Genomic DNA, 20,603 nt, shown 5'->3' with positions numbered 1-20,603 from the left:
TTTTGGACAGAAGCCAATTAACCTACCTGCATGTCTTTGGATTGTGGGAGGAAACCGGAGTACCCGGAGGAAACCCACACAGGCACAGGGAGAACATGCAAACTCCTGGCAGGTAGTGTCGTGCTTGTGCGCAGGAACAAGCCTTGCTGATAAATATTATTTCAAATATTGTAATTACATGCACCTGTTAAACAGGGGCAGACAAATTGGGCTTTTGGTGGTGGTGGTGGGGGTGGTTGTGCCACAACCCTGTAAGCCCTCACAGTTACTCTTTTTGGGCACAGGAACAGGCCCTGCTGTTAAATACTATATCAAGAATTGAAATTACATGCCCCTGTTAAACAGGGGCAGAAAAATTGGGACTTTGGTGGTGGTGGTGCCACAACACTGTAAGCCCTCATAGTTACTCTTGGTGGGCACGGGAATGGGCCCTGCTGTTAAATGTTATATCAAAAATTGTAATTACATGCCCCTGTTAAACAGGGGCAGAAAAATTGGGCCTTTGGTGGTGGTGCCACAACACTGTAAGCCCTCACAGTTACTCTTGGTGGGCGCAGGAACGGGCCCTGCTGTTAAATATATCAAAAATTGTAATTAAATGCCCCTGTAGAACAGGGGCAGAAAAATTGGGCCTTTGGTGGTGGCGGTGGTGGTGGTGCCATAACACTGTAAGCCCTCACAGTTACTCTTGGTGGGCGCAGGAACGGGCCCTGTTGTGAAATATTTGATTAAAAATTGTAATTACAATACAGTGCAGCCGTAGTGCAGTTGGAACTACTTTTCTGGTGGTGTACACAGTAAACAATACAGTGCAGCTGTAGTGTAGTTGCTACTACACTTCAATAAGGCTGCTTTCACACTGGGGCGGTATTCAGGCGTTAGAGCGCTAAAAATAGCGCCTGTGTAACGCCTGAAAAAAACCGGCCCCTTTAACTCCAGTGTGAAAGCCGGAGGGCTTTCACACTGGAGCGATGCGCTGGCAGGACGGTGAAAAAAGTCCTGCTAGCCGCATCTTTGCAGCGGTGAAGGAGCGGTGTATTCACCGCTCCTATACCGCTCGTACCCATTGAAATCAATGGGACACCGCGGCAATACCGCCGGCAAAGCGGGCGGGTTTAACCCCTTTTCGGCCGCTAGCGGGGATTAAAACCACCCCGCTAGCGCCCGCACACCGCCGCTAAAACGACGGTAAAGCGCCGCTAAAAATAGTGGCGCTTTACCGCCGACGCTGCTCCCGCCCCAGTGTGAAAGCAGCCTTACACGATCCGTGGCAGCACTACAGGAGCCACACTGGGGCAGAGATTCTGTCAGCTCTGCAGGGGCAGCCTCAGAGGTGGTTGACTTGACACCATGCCAGCTTCAGCCAAAGAAAGGTTGTACAGTATCTCACAAAAGTAAGTACACCCCTCACATTTTTGTAAATATTTGATTCTATCTTTTCATGTGACAACACTGACACAAGAAATTACACTTTGCTACAATGTAAAGTAGTGAGTGTACAGCTTGTATAACAGTGTAAATTTGGTGTCCCCTCAAAATAACTCAACATACAGCCATTAATGTCTAAACCGCCGGCAACAAAAGTGAGTACACCCCTAAGTGAAAATGTCCAAATTGGGCCAAATTAGCTATTTTCCCTCCCCAGTGTCATGTCACTCATTAGTGTTACAAGGTCTCAGGTGTGAATGGGGAGCAGGTGTGTTAAATTTGGTATTCTTGTTCTCACTCTCTCATACTGATCACTGGAAGTTCAACATGGCACCTCATGGCAAAGAACTCTCTGAGGATCTGAAAAAAAGAATTGTTGCTCTACATAAAGATGGCCTAGGTTATAAGAAGATTGCCAAGACCCTGAAACTGAGCTGCAGCATGGTGGCCAAGACCATACAGCGGTTTAACAGTACAGGTTCCACTCAGAACAGGCTTCGCCATGGTCGACCAAAGAAGTTGTGTGCACGTTCTCAGCATCATATTCAGAGGTTGTCTTTGGGAAATAGACATATGAGTGCTGCCAACATTGCTGCAGAGGTTGAAGGGGTGGGGGGTCAGCCTGTCAGTGCTCAGACCATACGCTGCACGCTTCGTCAAATTGGTCTGCATGGCTGTCATCCCAGAAGGAAGCTTCTTCTAAAGTGAGGAACAAGAATGCCCGCAAACAGTTTGCTGAAGACAAGCAGACTAAGGACATGGATTACTGGAACCGTGTCTTGTGGTCTGATGAGACCAAGATAAACTTATTTGGTTCAGATGGTGTCAAACGTGTGTGGTGGCAACCAGGTGAAGAGTACAAAGACACGTGGGTCTTGCCTACAGTCAAGCATGGTGGTGGGAGTGTCATGGTCTGGGGCTGCATGAGTGCTGCCGACCTTGGGGAGCTACAGTCATTGAGGGAACCATGAATGCCAAAATGTACTGTGACATAGTGAAGCAGAGCATGGTCCCCTCCCTTCAGGGACTGGGCCGCAGGGCAGTATTCCAACATAATAACGACCCCATATACAACTCCAAGATGACCACTGCCTTGCTAAAGAAGCTGAGGGTAAAAGTGATGGACAGGCCAAGCATGTCTCCAGACCTAAACCCTATTGAGCATCTGTGGGGCATCCTCAAACGGAAGGTGGAGGAGTGCAAGGTCTCTAACATCCACCAGCCCTGTGATGTTGTCATGGAGGAGTGGAAGAGGACTCCAGTGGCAACCTGTGAAGCTCTGGTGAACTTCATGCCCAAGAGGGTTAAGGCAGTGCTGGAAAATAATGGTGGCCACACAAAATATTGACACTTTGGGCCCAATTTGGACATTTTCACTTAGGGGTGTACTCACGCTTGTTGTCAGCAGTTTAGACATTAATGGCTGTGTGTTGAATTATTTTGAAAGGACAGCAAATTTACACAAGCTATACAAGCAGTGTATGTATATATATTGTGGCAGCAGGCAGGTAAAGTCACCTGGTTGTATCCAGGATGGTAAATATGTGTGTCCTAGATTCAGGCTTTATGCAGACTTTTACAATTAGAGGGGAAGAGTTAATGAGCCCAGCTGAAGTAAGTGGGCTCATTAAGACCTCTACAAAAAACCCCAGCATGCTTAGGGAGATGCTCCATCCTGGAACCAGTTTTGTGTGTATAGACTGGGGAGTCTGAGATCTGTTCTGTGCGGTGAGTTAACGCCTGTGTGGCAAACCCCTACAATAGAGACAGGGACTGGGGCAGCACAAGGCTGCACCCAGTTGTTAGACAGGGAGTCTACGTGTGTAGTTAGAGGTCAAGCTGACCAGGATTTATTTTCTTGTTTTATTTTGTTTGGCTGTTATATGTATCACTGCATGTAGCCTAAATAAACCGGATCTTTTGTTTTTTGAACCTACACCGCTGTCTGCTGTGCCTGACTTTGTGTTGTGAACCCATCCAGGGGGTCACACACACCCGCTGCCGAGCTAACCCCTCACAGTTGGTGGAGAATTTTGGCACTTTTTTTTTTGTTAAGGCCAGCATGGAGGAGATACTGAGACAGCTGGCTCTAGCAAATGCAAACCAGCAACAAGCAAATGCAAATCAGCAGCAAACAAATGCAGGTTTACAAAAGAGCCTTGCAGCCCAGCAGCAGATAAATGCAAGTTTGCAGCAGAGTTTGGAAAATCAGCAGAAGGCTCACCAGCAGAGTTTGGAAGCTCAGCAACAAGCCCAGCAGCGATCTGAAGCCCGCTTCATAGACCTGTTGCAGAAGCAAGAGCAGAATTTTCAACAGAAAATAGAGACATTAATACAGCAACGTCCGCAGACCAATGAAGCAAGTGGTTACAATAATACTGCATCCTTTGGTGTGAGCCGTTTACTGACAAAAATGACTGGAGAGGATGATCCGGAGGTGTTTTTGACCACATTTGAAAGAACTGCTGAAAGGGAAAAGTGGCCTAAGGAGCAATGGGCTGGACTGGTGGCCCCTCTGTTAACTGGGGAATCGCAGAAAGCTTATTATGACCTAGAGCCTGACCAAGCAAAAGACTATGTGGTGCTAAAAGCAGAAATATTGGCACGGCTGGGTGTCACCCTGGCCGTCCGGGCTCAGCGTGTGCATAACTGGACTTTTCAGGTTGGAAAACCTCCCAGGTCTCAAATGTATGATCTCATTCACCTGAGCAGGAAGTGGCTGCAGCCAGAGACTTTGACTGCACCAAACATTGTGGAACGTGTTGTTATGGATCGTTTCCTGAGAGCTCTTCCTACTGCCATCCAAAAATGGGTAAGCCATGGAGACCCAGAAAATGCAGATAAACTTGTGGATCTGGTTGAGAGGTACTTGGCTACAGAGAACCAGACCACCTCTTCCAGGGACTCACGGACTTTCCCCCCTAAGACCAGATCATCCCCAGTGATGGGTAAGATGACTCCAAGGGGTGAGGGTGGAGAGAGTGAGAGGGTGGGAGTTCTACCTAAGGTCTGGCGGGAGCAGCCCAGGAAGCCCATGCTGCAAGAGGCAGCGAAAAAGATTATTTGCTACCGCTGCCGGCAAGAGGGACATATTGCAGCCAATTGCCCAGTTGTGGATGAGCCTATGCAATGTGACTTTATAAGGGAGAGACGTCAGTCGCTGTTTGCGACAGTTGCATGCACTGCCATTCGGGGACCTGAGAAACATTTATGTAAAATGTGTATTAATGGTAGAAATGTTGATGTGTTGCTGGATTCAGGTAGCCTGGTAACATTGATAAAAGCTGAATTAGTTACTACAGAGGTCTCTGGGAAGAACAGGGTGGCTGTTATTTGTGTGCATGGGGACACCCGAGAGTATCCTGTAACTTCAGTGTTTTTTGAGACCCCCCAAAGGTAACCTTTCTCATCAGGTGGGGTTAGTGTCTCACTTACCACATGATGCTATTGTGGGAAGGGATTTTCCAAAATTCTGGGAACTCTGGGATTGTCCTGAGCCCCCCACTGGTGCCCCTATAGACCAGGAAGATGACCAGAATTCCTCTGGGAGTGGTGAGGACTCTCCTGAATTTCCCTTGTCGGTATTGGCGGGGGAAACTCGAGAAACTGGGGAGGAGCCAACATCCTCAGTTGAAAACATGCCGTCTGTGGAGTTTTCGGACCTTGAGGTTCACAGGGAAAATTTTGCCACAGAACAGTTAAAAGACCCCACCCTAATAAAGGCACGGGAAAATGTGGTGAAAATAGATGGCGAGTTAGTGAACCCAGATAAGACTTGCACTTATCCTTACTTCACTATGGAAAGGGACCTGCTGTATCGAGTGGCTCAAAGGGCAGAAGAAACCATTGAGCAACTTGTGGTGCCCAAACCTTACAGGAAGTTGGTGTTAGAATTGGCCCATGGGCACATTCTGGGAGGTCATCTGGGGACCGAAAAAAACAGAGAGAGGGTACTGCAGAGATTCTATTGGCCTGGGGTCATGAAGGAAACAGAAAATTATTGTTCCTCCTGCCCTGTGTGTCAGAAGTTGGCACCTATGCCACATTTCCGTAACCCGCTGGTACCTCTTCCTATCATTGAGGTCCCCTTTGAAAGGATCGCAATGGATTTGGTAGGTCCGATAATGAAGTCCGCTAGGGGGCATCAGTACATTTTGGTTATATTGGACTATGCCACCCGTTATCCGGAAGCAATTCCTCTTCGAAATACCTCGGCCAAAACCATAGCCAAAGAGCTATCTCTTGTTTTTAGCCGCGTGGGTATTTGTAAGGAACGGCTTACGGACCAAGGTACACCCTTTATGTCCCGGGTTATGAAAGAATTATGCAAGTTGTACAAAGTGAAGCAATTGCGTACATCTGTGTATCACCCCCAAACAGATGGGTTGGTTGAAAGATTCAACAAAACCCTAAAACAAATGTTAAAGAAGGTGGTGGATAGAGATGGAAAGAATTGGGATTGTCTAATACCCTATCTGATGTTTGCCATTAGGGAGGTACCCCAATCCTCTACGGGTTTCTCACCCTTCGAGTTGCTCTATGGGAGACACCCAAGAGGGCTGCTGGATATCGCCAAGGAAACTTGGGAAAATGAGAGTTCTCCTCACAGGAGTGTGATTGAGCATGTTGCCCTGATGCAAGATAGAATTGCACAGGTAATGCCAATTGTAAAGGAACATTTAACCCAAGCGCAGTTAGCACAGAGTGAGGGCAACCGTGGGGCCAAGACACGTACTTTTTCCCCGGGGGATAGGGTCTTGGTGCTAGTCCCTACGGTTGAAAGCAAATTTCTGGCCAAATGGCAAGGTCCATATGAAGTAATTGAAAAAATTAGTGAGGTGAACTACAGGGTTAGACAGCCAGGAAGGCGAAAGCCGGAGCAGATCTATCACGTCAATCTGCTGAAAGCCTGGAGGGATAGGGAATCCCTAGTCGCAGAGACTTTGTCACAAGTACAGCCTGATTGCTTAGTTCCTGAGGTTGGAATAGCAGACACCTTATCGAAAGCCCAACAACAGGAGGTTAAAGAGTTTGTACTTCGTAACAAAGAGATTTTCTCTGAGCTTCCGGGACAAACATCTGGCGTAGAGCATGACATTATCACCCCGCCAGGAGAAAGGGTAAAACTAAAACCTTATAGAATACCAGAGGCCCGACGGGAGGCAATACGTGGGGAGGTTCAAAGGATGTTGGATTTGGGTGTGATAGAGGAGTCCCAGAGTGACTGGTCCAGTCCTATCGTACTAGTGCCCAAACCTGATGGGAGCTGGCGGTTTTGTAACGATTTTCGACAATTAAATAAAGTTACAAAATTTGACACCTACCCCATGCCGCGTATAGATGAGTTGATTGACCGGCTGGGAACAGCCCGATATATGACAACTCTTGATCTCACCAAAGGGTATTGGCAAATTCCCCTGGCCGAGTCGGCCAAGGAGAAAACTGCGTTTGTAACCCCAGATGGGGCATTCCAATATAAGAGAATGCCGTTTGGGTTACAGAATGCACCGGCAACATTCCAGCGGAAAATGGATAAGATTCTGAGGCCCCATCAGAAATATGCTGCAGCTTACCTGGATGATGTGATTATCCATAGCACAGACTGGGTCTCACATTTGCCAAAAGTACAAGCAGTCCTAGACTCTATCCGGGAAGCTGGGTTTACGGCCAATCCAAAGAAGTGTACCATTGGACAGGAGGAGGCCAAATATCTTGGGTACACTATTGGGAGGGGGGTGATAAAACCCCAAGTCAACAAAGTCGAGGCCATACAGAGTTGGCCACGTCCCAACAGCAGGAAACAGGTACGAGCCTTTCTGGGAATCGCTGGCTATTATCGACGATTCATTCCCCATTTTGCTTCTCAGGCTGTGCCCCTCACCAACCTGACAAAAGGGAAAGAGTCGGTTATGGTTAAATGGTCCCCAGAGGCTGAAGAAGCATTTCAGTCCTTAAAAACAGCCTTATGTAGCCAGCCAGTGTTGTACTCACCAGACTTCTCTAAGGACTTTGTTGTACAAACTGATGCATCAGACATTGGGTTAGGAGCAGTGTTATCCCAGGTCTGGAACGGGGAATAGCACCCAGTCATTTACCTCAGCAGGAAGTTAAAGTCCCATGAGGTAAATTACTCCACGATTGAGAAGGAATGTTTAGCAGTGAAGTGGGCTCTAGATTCCCTTCGGTACTATCTGCTAGGTAGGCACTTTGACCTGGTGACTGATCACGCTCCTTTAAAGTGGATGGCTCAGAACAAGGAGACCAATAGAAGGGTAAATAGGTGGTTCCTGGCCCTACATGAATTTAACTTTACAGTTAAGCATCGCCCTGGTGTTAAAATGGGGAATGTGGATGCTTTGTCTCGGATACATGCGTGTCTGACTGCTGGTGTTACAACCCCAAGGTTGAAACAAGAGGGGGGGGTATGTGGCAGCAGGCAGGTAAAGTCACCTGGTTGTATCCAGGATGGTAAATATGTGTGTCCTAGATTCAGGCTTTATGCAGACTTTTACAATTAGAGGGGAAGAGTTAATGAGCCCAGCTGAAGTAAGTGGGCTCATTAAGACCTCTACAAAAAACCCCAGCATGCTTAGGGAGATGCTCCATCCTGGAACCAGTTTTGTGTGTATAGACTGGGGAGTCTGAGATCTGTTCTGTGCGGTGAGTTAACGCCTGTGTGGCAAACCCCTACAATAGGGACAGGGACTGGGGCAGCACAAGGCTGCACCCAGTTGTTAGACAGGGAGTCTACGTGTGTAGTTAGAGGTCAAGCTGACCAGGATTTATTTTCTTGTTTTATTTTGTTTGGCTGTTATATGTATCACTGCATGTAGCCTAAATAAATCGGATCTTTTGTTTTTTGAACCTACACCGCTGTCTGCTGTGCCTGACTTTGTGTTGTGAACCCATCCAGGGGGTCACACACACCCACTGCCGAGCTAACCCCTCACAATATATATATATATATATATATATATATATATGTATATACACATTAATACACTGCCTGAAGTATATTAGAAATAGTACACAATGAAATCAACTGTAGATATAGGCTACACTGGAGGCAGAGTATATATATATATATATATATATATATATATATATTAGACTGACTATATACATATCAAATACACTGCCACTAACTGAATAATCTGCGTGCTTAATCTAAATCACACTATCTCTCTGTTCACGCCAACAACACTACACAGGGCTGTGTGGTAGGCAGCCTTATATAGTGTGGGGTGTGAACTTAGTCCCCCTGTGCCCTGAATGGCCAAAGGCATCCTTAGCAGAAGGTGCTGGGATTGGCCAAAGCATGCAGGTCAGGTTCATGCTTTGTTCTGCGTGCGCTCGAATTTCCCTTAAACGCCCCATAATGTTCATTCTTCTGCAAACGGGCAAACACCAGATGTTCGTGTTGAACCTATGTCCTATGTTCGACGCGAACATTGAGCTCATCCCTAATTTTAATAATGCTTAAATTGAACCAATAAAAATGAAATATTCCTTTAAATATTGTGCCGGGGGGAGGGGGGGGTGGTCACCTTAGCCTGCCTGTAAAGTAGTGCATCTTTCCAAAGTGTTCATAACAGTACCTTAGCAAAATAACATTACTAAAGGAAAAAATGTCATTTAAAATTGCTTCTGGCTGTATGTTAGTTTTGCATGTGTGCGCTGTAATATTTTTGTTCTGTTGTATGGTCTTATGAAAGTACCATCTTTATGCATTTTTTAGGGTGTGCCCCCAAATATCTTGTTTGTCTATTGTATAGATTCTGACCAAATCCTGTTGGGTGGAGAACCCCACTCCCTCAGTAAGTACCTCTCATTAGTGACCACTTGTGTCATGGTGAAGACCTCATGTTCTCCCATATAGAGGAGTATAGCTCCCATGGTTCAGAGAAGCAGGATCTCCCAATCTATGGATAGTGTAGGACACACTAATCATGGGGTACTTTGTCGCAGTAAGTCGGCTTAAGCACCATATAGCAATATGGTGTGACCAAATCCCCATATTTTTGGATAATGTTTTTTGAAAATGACTAGGTGTTTTTAAAAAGCCTTGCTGGAGGTAAATGTTAGTTTTGCATGTGTGCGCTGTAATATTTTTGTTCAAAATCTATACCAGCCCCTTATCCGAGCATGCAACCTGGCAGGCCGCAGGAAAAGGGGGGACCAGAGAGCGCCCTCCCTCCTGAACCGTATTAGGCCACATGACTTCAACATGGGGAGGGTGCTTTGGGGTCACCCCCAAAGCACCTTGTCCCCATGTTGATGGAGACAAGGGCCTCATGCCCACAATCCTTGCCAGGTGGTTGTGTGGGTCTGTGGGCAGGGGGCTTATCAGAATCTGGAAGACCCCTTTAACAAGGGGGCCCCCAGATCACAACCCCCCATGTGAATGGGTATCGGGTACATTGTACCCCCACTCAAAAAAGTGTCAAAAAATAAAAAATGACAGGAGACAGTTTTTGACAAATCGTTTGTTAATTATTTTTTTTCTTTAAAAGTATCCTGCGATGTCCATACATCTTCAATCACAGCGCCGGCAGTCTAAAAAACAAAACAAAAAAACTGAAATACACAGCCTTCATGGGAGGCACCCCACCGACTGCAGCCTTTACAGCTCTAGCATAGCCAAGGGCGGGGCCACACAGTGATGTAACCGGGTGACCCTGCCCCTTCTGACATCATGTGATATCACGTGATGTCAGAGGGGGCGGTATCACCCATTTACATCACCGGGTGGCCCGGCCGTGTGCTATATAACAGCTGTCAACGTGAAAAGGCTACAGTCGGCGGGACGCCTGACATAGAGGCAGAATTTTTCAGTTTCTTTTTTTTCTCCGGACCATTGGCACTGTGTCTGAAGATGGATGGAATTGTCAAAAACGGTTTCTTGTCATTTTTACCTTTTTGACACTTTTTGGTGAATAAATAGGGGCACAATGTATTCGATATCCATTCACATGGGGGGGGGGGGCTGGGATCTGGGGGACCCCCTTAAAGGGGGCTTCTAGATTCTGATAAGCCCCCCCACCCGCAGTCCCCCGCAACCACCAGGCAAGGGTTGTGGGGATGAAGCCTTTGTCCCCATTAACAGGTGACAAGGTGCATTGGGGGGACCCCAAAGCACCACCCCATGTTGAGGGCAGGTATAGTTCAAGAGGGGGGTGCTCTCTCGCCCCCCTTTCCTGCGTCTTGCCAGGTTGCGCGCTCGGATAAGGGTCTGGTACAGATTTTGGGGGGACCCGCATGCCAGTTTTTTTGTTTTTTGGAGCGGGGTTCCCCTTAATATTTATACCAGACCTGAAGGGTTTTTTGGGGGGGGCCCACACCATTAAAAAAAATAATTGTGCAGGGTCCCCCTTAATATCCATATCAGACCCAAAGGGTCTGTTATGGACTTGCGTTCGACTCGTACTGTGGGCTCATCCGTATACATTACATACTCCAGATAATTGCAACTCTCAAACGGGGGAAAAATTCTAACCTGAATGGTGAACCCCACTGAAGTCTTGCCCTGCTGGTCTGGTATAAATCTTGAGGGGAACCCCACGTCAAAATTTTAAAAATAAATGGTGTTGGGTCCCCTACAAAATCCGTACCATACCCTTATCTGAACGTAGACTTCAATGGCCCATCGATAATGGACCCTCAGCAGCAATAGATCTGCCCAGGAACAATAGAAGCATCACAAAAAAAACACTCCAGCAACAATACAATAGCAACATAAGACCCCTCCCTCAACAGTAGATCCCTCCCATCAATAATTAACCCTCTCCAGCAACATTAGACCCCCCCCCCAACAACAATAGGTCCCAGTGACCATAGATTCCCTCAACAGCCAGAATCAAAAGACCCTCCAGCACACTCTAGTACCCCTTGCGATTACATACATTCAGTCCTGGAGGTGACAGAACTGCATTTCTGCTGAAGAAAATCCCTGCTGCCATGGATTGGCACCTGGAAAATTGTGGTCATTTTTTGATACAATTTTCCCATTCCCTTGTTATTTCATTGCTGTTAGTTTGTATTATTTTAAATTGGCTTTTTCTAGATCTAAAACTTTGGACTATCGTGACTTTAAAGAGGTGGTATACCCTATTTTTTTTTTACTTTAACCTACAGGTAAGCCTATAATAAGGCTTACCTGTAGGAAAAAAGAATATCTCCTAAACCATACCCTCGCAATGAGCCTCTGACTTCAGCGGCGCATGCGCATCGGGGATTCTCGGCTGAAAGCCCCGGCAGATGCCAGACTTTGCCGGAAAGAAGTCCTCCACATGCATGAGCTGTGGAGCTGCGATACTCTGAAGACACACCGAGGCAACATGTCAACTACCTCGACGTGGACCAGGTGAGTTACCGATGCCTCGTCCTAAGGTAAGTATTTCATAATGAGCTAGTATGCATACTAGCTCATTATGCCTTTTGCCTTACAGGTGTAGAAATTTTTTTTTTTGGGGGGGTATACAACCGCTTTAAGTCATATCAAATGACATAGTATAGTCAACACTTTTCTGCATATTTTCAAATGATATCCTGATGACAGATGTTTTAGATTTGCACCATGCATTCATCCTTTTATTTCAATGTCTTTATAATTGTATATCATATTGCAGCCCTGATGGAGGGGGTCAAAGTGTGAACCCCCGAAACACATTGGTTCTTTAAATTTGTTATAAAACCTCTTTTTTGGGGGGGGGGGGGGATTTCAACATTTTGTTGTGGCATTCAAACTATTGCCTTCACATCGTGAGGTTTCCATGTACGGTGTATGGAAGCAGCCCACACATTGTCCATATTGCCACCATTGGGATATTACCAGTAGAGTTTTGATAAGATCAGTTCCACGCAAGATCTACCTAAGGTTCCCGCACTAGCTCAATCCCTCTCCACTCTATCCAAAATGTAAAAAAATAAATAAATAAATGTTTTACCTTTAATTATACTTTAAAGTGGTTGTGAACCCTCCGGTGTCACTTTTACCTATAGGTAAGCCTAGAATAAGGCTTACCTATAAGCTTACCTATAGGGGAACTATCTCCTAAAGGTGCACCATTTTGGAGATATTTACCTTGTAGTGCTCCGATGATGTCATTGGCGCATGTGCTGTGAAGAAACGGACCTCTATGCCGTTTCTCCACTCGTATGTGCTCTGACTGATGGCTCCCGCGTCACGCGGTTCTGGCCAGTCACAGAGCCGGAGTCCGAGGCCCCGGGGAGGAAGAGGGCAGAAGATGGATGCTTCCCCTAGTGGTGACAGCGTGGGTGACAGCACGGGCTTCAATTGCATGTAAGTGCCACATAATGGGCTAGCAATGCATACTAGCCCATTATGCTTTTACTCTGCAGGGAACAATGGAAAAGAACAATGGAAAAGACTTAGGGAAAGGTATTGCAGATATGTATATTTTTTTTAATTTACCCGTACGTATACTTTAAATCCCAGACAGTAAAGCTTCAGCTGACAGTCCTCATAGAATTTTTTTACAGATAACGGTAATCCTCGTGTTTGTATTGGCTCTTGGAAATTAAACATTTTAGTAAACCTTTAACAGATTCAGTGAGTGCCCCACCCAATGCCCTTTGGGTGACATGGTATGAGTGCTATAAATATGGGAGCCAGGTAGACGAGTCCCAGAATATCTGGTCTACTCTGAAGAACCATGGGGAGGAAGATGCTGTTGAACTGGATTGTCACCTTGACCCTCCTCCACACCACGCTGATCCATGGCGAAGACATTTATGTAACAAACGGTGGTCCATGGGGTGTGTGGGAATGGATGGATGTGTGCCCATCTAACACAGTAGCATCGGGCTTTGAATTGAAGGTAAGCGTTCCCAAAATTTTAGATTTGACTGAAAGAGAACCCTACGCCAGAATCTGAAGGTCCAGCCTGAAAGTAGAACATTTATTTTCATTTTGGATAGAGTAAGGGAGGGTTATAATCCATGTCAGGGTTTTTTTTTTTGCCACCTGGTGTCCCATTGAGGAGAATTCCCTTCACTTCCTATCATACAACCACAAGAGGAAGTGAGAGGAAATCCCCCCATGTGAGTAGTCACCAGAACTAGTGTCCCCATTGGAAGATTTCTCCTGTATCCCTGTTCTGGTGACAACCTAAAATGTGGGATTGTATTATCAATGCTAATAGTAAATTGGACAAACAGAGAAGGAGAACCTCCTAAACGGAGGCACAGAGAGCAGTAAAAACCTGACAGGAGTTCTAACCCCTCTCTACTCTCTCCAAAATGAAAAAAAAAGTTTTGCCTTTACTAAAACTTTAACAACGTCAAGTCTGGACCCCCTTCCAGTCCTGATGTACTGACGGCCTAATTTCTTGAGACCCTAAAATGCCAGGACAGTACAAATATGCCCAAAAGAGCCTTTTTTTGGAAAGTAGACAGTCCAAGGTATTTAGTAACAGACATGGCGAGTTTTTTTTTAATTTGTAATTCTTTGTCATAGTTTTTCGGAAAGTGAAGAAATTAAATAAAAAAAATGTTTTCTTCACAAAGTTGTCATTTTAACCAGTTCTCAACCAGTGGCAGGTTGGCTCCCCTAGGCAAATCGCCAAAGGTGTAAGTCGGGTGCTTTAATACTCTAGGGGCGTGACGCCAGAGCCAATGTGCGTGGCCGGTGGTCGCGAAGTCCACCAGCCACCCTCGATCACTCCTCACAGAGACAGAATGGGGATCTGTCAATGTAACCACACAGATCCCCGTTCTGTCAGGGAAGTAGAGAGATCGTCTGGTCCTAGTGATCTCTCTCTCTACTCCCTGTCAGTCCCCTCCCCCCATAGTTAGAAACCCCTCCCTAGGGAACACTTAACCCCATGATCATTTATACAGTAATCAGTGGCTATTTATAGCACTGATCGCTGTATAAATGTCACTGGTCCCAAAAAAGTGTCAAAAGTGTCCGATCTGTCTGCCGCAATGTCGCAGCCCTGCTAAAATTAGTAGTAAAGAAAAGTAATAATAATAAAAATGCTATAAATATATCCCCTATTTTGTAGACGCTATAACCTTTGCGCAAACCAATCTATATAAGCTTATTGCAATTTTTTTACCAAAAATATATAGAAGAATATATATATTGGTCTAAACTGATGAAGAAAGTCTTTTTTTTACTTTTTTTTTTGTTTTGGATATTTATTATAGCAAAAAGTAAAAAATATTGTGGTTTTTTTTCCCAAAATTGTCACTCTCAGGCTACTTTCACACTGAGGCGCTGTCATGGTTGTCCCAGTAATCCAGTGGCATATGGGAGACCTGCCCGCAGAATCCCCATGCTAAGAGCTAACCGGCATTCATGGGCGAGCGTTGGCGCGAACGGACGCACTCGGGTGCGCGTTGGTACGAACGGGTGCATGCGGGTGCGCAATGATACAAACGGACGCACACGGGTGTGCGAGGTCACGAACGGGCACGCGGTTACACGCGGGTGCATGCAGACATGCCGTGCGACCGTTTTTGGCGCCCAAATTGTCGATTGACCTCTGCTTCTCCTCTGCCTATCACCCCCAAACCAATGGCCAAACTGAGAGAACGAATCAGACGCTGGAACAGTATTTGCGCTGCTTTTCCTCGTTTTCCCAAGATGATTGGGCTCCTCTTCTACCCCTTGCCGAATTTGCTTACAACAATTCTGTTCACTCTGCCACAAAACAATCCCCATTTTTTGCGAATTACGGTTTCCATCCTCTGTTCCTGTCCAACAATCTCCCATAATGTCCGGTACCAGCTTTCCAAGAAAACCTCAACTTCTTCAAGTCAAACAATAGGCTTTTGCAGGAGACCATGACAAGAACTCAGAACTACAATAAGGAGGTGTTTCGACAGGAAAAGAAGGGGGGAACTTGATCTCAAGGTCGGAGATCAGGTTTGGTTATCCACCTTGAACTTGAAACTGGCTTGCCCATCCAAGAAATTGGGTGCAAGATTTGTGGGCCCCTTTCCGGTTGTAAGGAAGTTGAATATTGTGGCATATGAGCTGAAGTTACCAGAATCATTTCTGATTCATCCGGTTTTTCACATGGCCTTACTCAAACCCGCAATTCCAGATTCCTTTGCCAATCGGAAGGTCGGTCCCCCCGAACCTGTGATTGTCGATGGAGAAATTGAATATGAGGTAGAATCCATCTTGGACTGCAGGAGAAAATGCAACCAAATCCAATTTCTGGTGAAGTGGAAGGGGTACGGGCCTGAGGAAAATTCCTGGGAGCCAGAGTCAGGAGATTGATTCTTGCCTTTGAGAGGTCCCATCCAGGTAAGATGGCACAGTTGGGCATCCGGAGGCTGCCCCTTGGGGGGGGGGGCAATGTCATGGTCGTCCCGGTAATCCAGTGGCATATGGGAGACCTTCCCGCAGAATCCCCATGTTGAGAGCTAACCGGTATCCATGGGCGCGCGTTGGTGCGAACGGACGCACGCGGGTGCACGTTGGTACGAACGGGCGCATGCGGGTGCACGATGATACGAACGGGCGCGCGCGGGTGTGCGAGGTCACGAACGGGCGCACGCGGGTGCGCGCAGACATGCTGTGCGACCATTTTTGGCGCCCAAGGGGCTACTTAAAGGAATCTGTCACTGTGCCTCCTTGCTGTCCAGTCTACAGCGTGTCCGGTGTTCCTGCTATCTGGTTGTCCTTGATTCCTGTTTATCCGGCCTGTTCCTGACGACGTCTGTTTGCTGCCTGCCACCGACCCTCGGCTTGTCTGACTACGCTTTTGCCTCTTCCTTGGTATCGTTGCTGCCCGCCTGTTACCGACCCGGCTCGTGCCTTTGACCCCCCTTCTGCTGCCACCTGCTGTTCCAGCCTGACCGCTGAGTGTCTTCTGCCACCTGCTGTTCCAGCCTGACCACGGAGTGTCTGCTGCCACCTGCTGTTCCAGCCTGACCGCTGTGTGCCTTCTGCCACCTGCTGTTCCAGCCTGACAGCTGAGTGCCTTCTGCCACCTGCTGTTCCAGCCGGACCGCTGAGTGCCTTCTGCCACCTGCTGTTCCGGCCTGACCGCTGAGTGCCTGCTGCCACCTGCTGTTCCAGCCTGACTGCTGTGTGCCTGCTGCCACCTGCTGTTCCAGCCTGACTCCCGAGTGCCTGCTTACCCAGCGCTCCTGTGGTTCCTCCGCTTCCCCAAAGGTCCGGACCAGTCCTGCACGAGCTTGGCACTTGTGCCCCCTGAACTCTTGAGTCCCTGTCTCCACTTCCAGGGGTTCTCGAGCCAGAGGCTTACGAGAGGCCGCTCCCTGCATTCTGGGCTCCTATACCAGGTACGTGACAGGCGCTGGGCATGCTGACGGTAAAGCGGCGCTATATTTAGCGGCGATTTACCATCGTTTTAGCAGCGCTTTTCGGCCGCTAGCAGGGCAGTTTTAACCCCCGCTAGCAGCCGAAAAAGGGTTAAAACCGCCCGCAAAGCGCTGCTGTGTTTTGGAGCACTGCCCCATTGTTTTCAATGGGAAGGGGCGGTTTAGGAGCGGTAAATACGCCGCTTCTACAGCGCTCCAAAGATGCAGGACATTTTTCAGCGTCCTGCAAGCGCACCGCTCCAGTGTGAAAGCCCTCGGGCTTTGACACTGGAGATACAGAAGCGGCTGTTTGAAGGTGCTTTGCAGGCGTTATTTTTAGCACTCTAGCACCTGCAAAGTGCCTCAGTGTGAAAGGGGCCTTACACTCAAGAATAAAAACCGCAGAGCTGACCAAAAGAAAGCTCTATTTCAATTTTGTTTGGGTGTATTGTCGCACGACTGCACAATTGTCAGTTAAAGCGACGCAGTGCAGAATCGCTAAAAGTGCTCTGGTCTTTGGCCTGCAAAATGGTCCGGGGCTTAAGTGGTTAATCACCACTGGGTTTTTTATTTTTTAAGACTTCATTTTCAAAATCATCTTTTTTCACTTATAACACTTTTTTTTCGTTTCTATGACAATTTGCAAATAAGTCATTTTTGTTCATAAATTTGGGCCAAAATGTATACTGCCACATATGTTTGGTAAAAATAACCCAAATAAGTGTACATTATTTGGTCTGTGTGAAAGTCATAGAGTCTACAAGCTATGGTGCAAATCATTGAGAATTGATCAAACCTGATGCACTGACGGCCTCATCTCTCAAGGCCCTGAAATGTCAGGAAAAACCTTTTGCTACTCCTCACGAGTAAGGTGATGCCATGTGTGAGACTTTTTCACAGCCCGGCCACATAGAGAGGCCCAACATGCAGGGAGCACCATCAGGCGTTCTAGAAGAATACATTGCACATAAAATTTCCTAATGACCTATTATACTTTTGAAGGCCCTGGAGAACCAGGACAATTGAATTACCCTCAAAATTACCCCATTTTGGAAAGCAAACACCCCAAAGTATATTCTAGTCAATATGAGTCTTTTGAATGGTCACATTTTTTTGCACAAGTCTTTGGAAAACGTGGAAAGAAAATGAAAACTTTTTTTTTTGTACACAAAGCTGTCAATTTATATGATATTTCTAACACACAGCATGTACATAGCAAAAATTACACCCCAAAATACATTCATACCAGACCCAAGGAGCCTGGTAATGGACTGAGGGGAACCCATGCTGTTTTTTCAAATTTTATCAGTTTTATGTAGTTTTATCTATATTGCCGAGACCTGACAATTCATTGCAGCTACGATCAGATTTAAATTACTTTTTTTCCTTTAGAAACTTCATTTTGCTGTCGTAATGTTCTAAACATGGGAAAAATGCACCACGTTACAGGCGTACTATAGACACCCCCCAGGCACGATATTTAAAGGAATATTTCATTTTTATTATTTCACTTTAAGAACTATTAAAATCACTGCTCCCAAAAAATTACCATTTCTAAAACTTTTTTTTGCATTGATACATGTCCCCTGGGGCAGGACTCAGGTCACCAAACACTTTTTATGATAATAACTTGCATATAAGCCTTTAAAATCAGCACTTTTGATTTTTCATGTTCGTGTCCCATAGACTAATGGTATTCGTCCAAATTCTTTGCCTGTTCGCAAGTTCTGGTGGGAACTGAACCGGGGGTGGTGGGGGGGGGGGGGGTTGTTCGGCTCATCCTTACCGTTATATTATATTATATGCTCTCCTCCGCTTTGTGTCTTTTGTGTTCTATCTTAGCCGCCCTAATTGCACCCTTACATATCTTGTTGCATTCTTTGTGAAGTCTCAATGCTGATGATGATGCCTCAACCTATTTTTTTAAGGCCTTTCTCCTTTGCTTTCATATGCACTTTTGTTCGCTCTTTTAAATTTATTACCCAATAGAATGCATTGGCTAATGCCCTTATTTAACCACTTGCTTACTGGGCACTTAAACCCTCCTCCTGCCCAGACCAATTTTCAGCTTTCAGCACTGATGCACTTTGAATGACAATTGCGCGGTCATACAACACCGTACCCAAATTACATTTTTATCATTTTTTTCCCACAAATAGAGCTTTCTTTTGGAGGTATTTAATTACAGCTGGGAGTTTTATTTTTTGCTAAACAAACAAAAAAAATGCAAAATAAAAAAATAAATAAAAAATCATGTTTAACCTCCCTGGCGGTATGATTCAGTCTGGAATAAGGTGCTGAAAGCGGTACAATTATTTTGCATGGAAATCTGGCTTTTATTTTGTAGTCCTGTAATTCTTAGGAATAACGCTCTGAAATCTCTTCAAACCAGAGTCTAGCGGACATCCCGGGTATGATAAAGTTTATAATATAATAAAGAATAATAAAAATTATTCAATAATGTAATCAAATCCAAAAAAAAATGAAAAAGGGACATGTTTTGGTTGCTATGGACAATCTCCAAATTACAAGCAGTAAAAAACAGTATTTATAATATAAAAGTGCATGCAGGGCATTGCACAAACCACTAGGGACAAAGGGGGTGTGTATTTTTTACTACAGCACTGTAATCTGTAAGATTACAGTGCTGTGTGTCTTTTGTGTCTTTTTACATTTTTGAATTTGCCGCCGTTCTCCGCTCCAGTGCGTCGTAACGTCGCAGGGAACGGAGCTCGGCGGCATTCGGCACTGTGAATCGAGCGCAGGACGGCTCGATCACACAGCGCGGCGGACATCGCTGGATCCAGGGACAAGGTAAGTAACGTTACCTGTGTCCTCCCCTGCATCGAGCGGTGCAAGCCCGAGTCTGGCTCGGGGTTACCGCTATTGTAATGAAATTCCCAACCCGAGCCAGACTCGGGATTACCGCTGAGGAGGTTAATAGTATGTTATAAAATGTTGCAAACAGGTCATTTTTCTCCTTCATTGATATGCGCTGATGAGGCAGAACTGGTGGGCACTGATAGGCTGCACTGGTGGGCGCTGATAGGCTGCACTGGTGGGCACTGATAGGCACGGTTAAGGTGGCACCGATAGGCACAGATAAGGAGGTACTGATAGGCACAGATAAGTTGGTACTGATGGGCACAGTTAAGGCAGCACTTATGGGCACAGATAAGGCGGCACTGATGGGCAAAGATGGGCACAGATAAGATGGCACGGATGGGTGGCACGGATGGGTGGCACGGATGGGTGGCACAGATAGGTACCACTGATAGATGGGACTGATGGGCACTGATAGTTGGCACTGATAGGTGGCTCTGATAGGTGGCACTGCTGGGCACTGGTGGGCGGCACTGATGGGCACTGATGGACACTGGTAGATGACACTGATGGGCACGGATATGTGGCATATGAGGTGAAGCACTGTAGTTGAGGCAGATTGTGGGCACTGATAGGTGGCACTGTGGGCACTGATAGGTGGCACTATGGGCACTGATAGGTGGCACTATGGGCACTAATGGGTGGCACTATGGGCACTAAGGGGTGGTACTGATGGGTGGCACTTTTACTTTAATTAGGTTGCACTGGCAGGGGGCAGGTGGGCACTGATGAGTTGGCTGTGATCGGGACTGAAGTCCCTCTCACGGCCGCCGGTGATCTGGCTTTTTTTTTTCTCCTTGCGCTGTCAGCGCGAGGAGGAAAAATAGCCGATTACTGGCTCTGTTGTGATCACATGATCTGCTGTCATTGGCTGACAGCTGATCACGTGGTAAGGGGTCGGGATCGACCCCTTGCTCCGATCTATGATCAGGCGAGTCTCATAGACTCGCTGATCACAGAGCGCGCCGCGCAGGCCACTCGTGCACGGG

The 20,603-nt window shown here is 46.5% G+C and overlaps 1 protein-coding gene across 1 annotated transcript in view; it reads left to right on the top strand.

The window, feature by feature from the left end:
• The first annotated feature begins 13,072 nt into the window (after positions 1 to 13,072).
• LOC143961444 (vitelline membrane outer layer protein 1 homolog) overlaps positions 13,073 to 20,603 on the top strand; it is a 74,302-nt gene continuing 66,771 nt past the window's right edge. Inside the window, exon 1 of the mRNA XM_077470738.1 lies at positions 13,073 to 13,268. Coding sequence (XP_077326864.1) covers positions 13,104 to 13,268 — 165 coding nt within the window. The 5' untranslated portion in view covers positions 13,073 to 13,103. The remainder of the gene's footprint in view (positions 13,269 to 20,603) is intronic.

This window comes from Lithobates pipiens, unplaced genomic scaffold (genome assembly GCF_037356315.1).
Source record: "Lithobates pipiens isolate NorthernLeopardFrog02 unplaced genomic scaffold, aLitPip1_a1.2 Scaffold_8, whole genome shotgun sequence".
NCBI lineage: Eukaryota > Metazoa > Chordata > Amphibia > Anura > Ranidae > Lithobates > Lithobates pipiens.
Note: the sequence above shows the minus strand (reverse complement) of the source record. Positions and strands in the feature narration are given on the sequence as shown.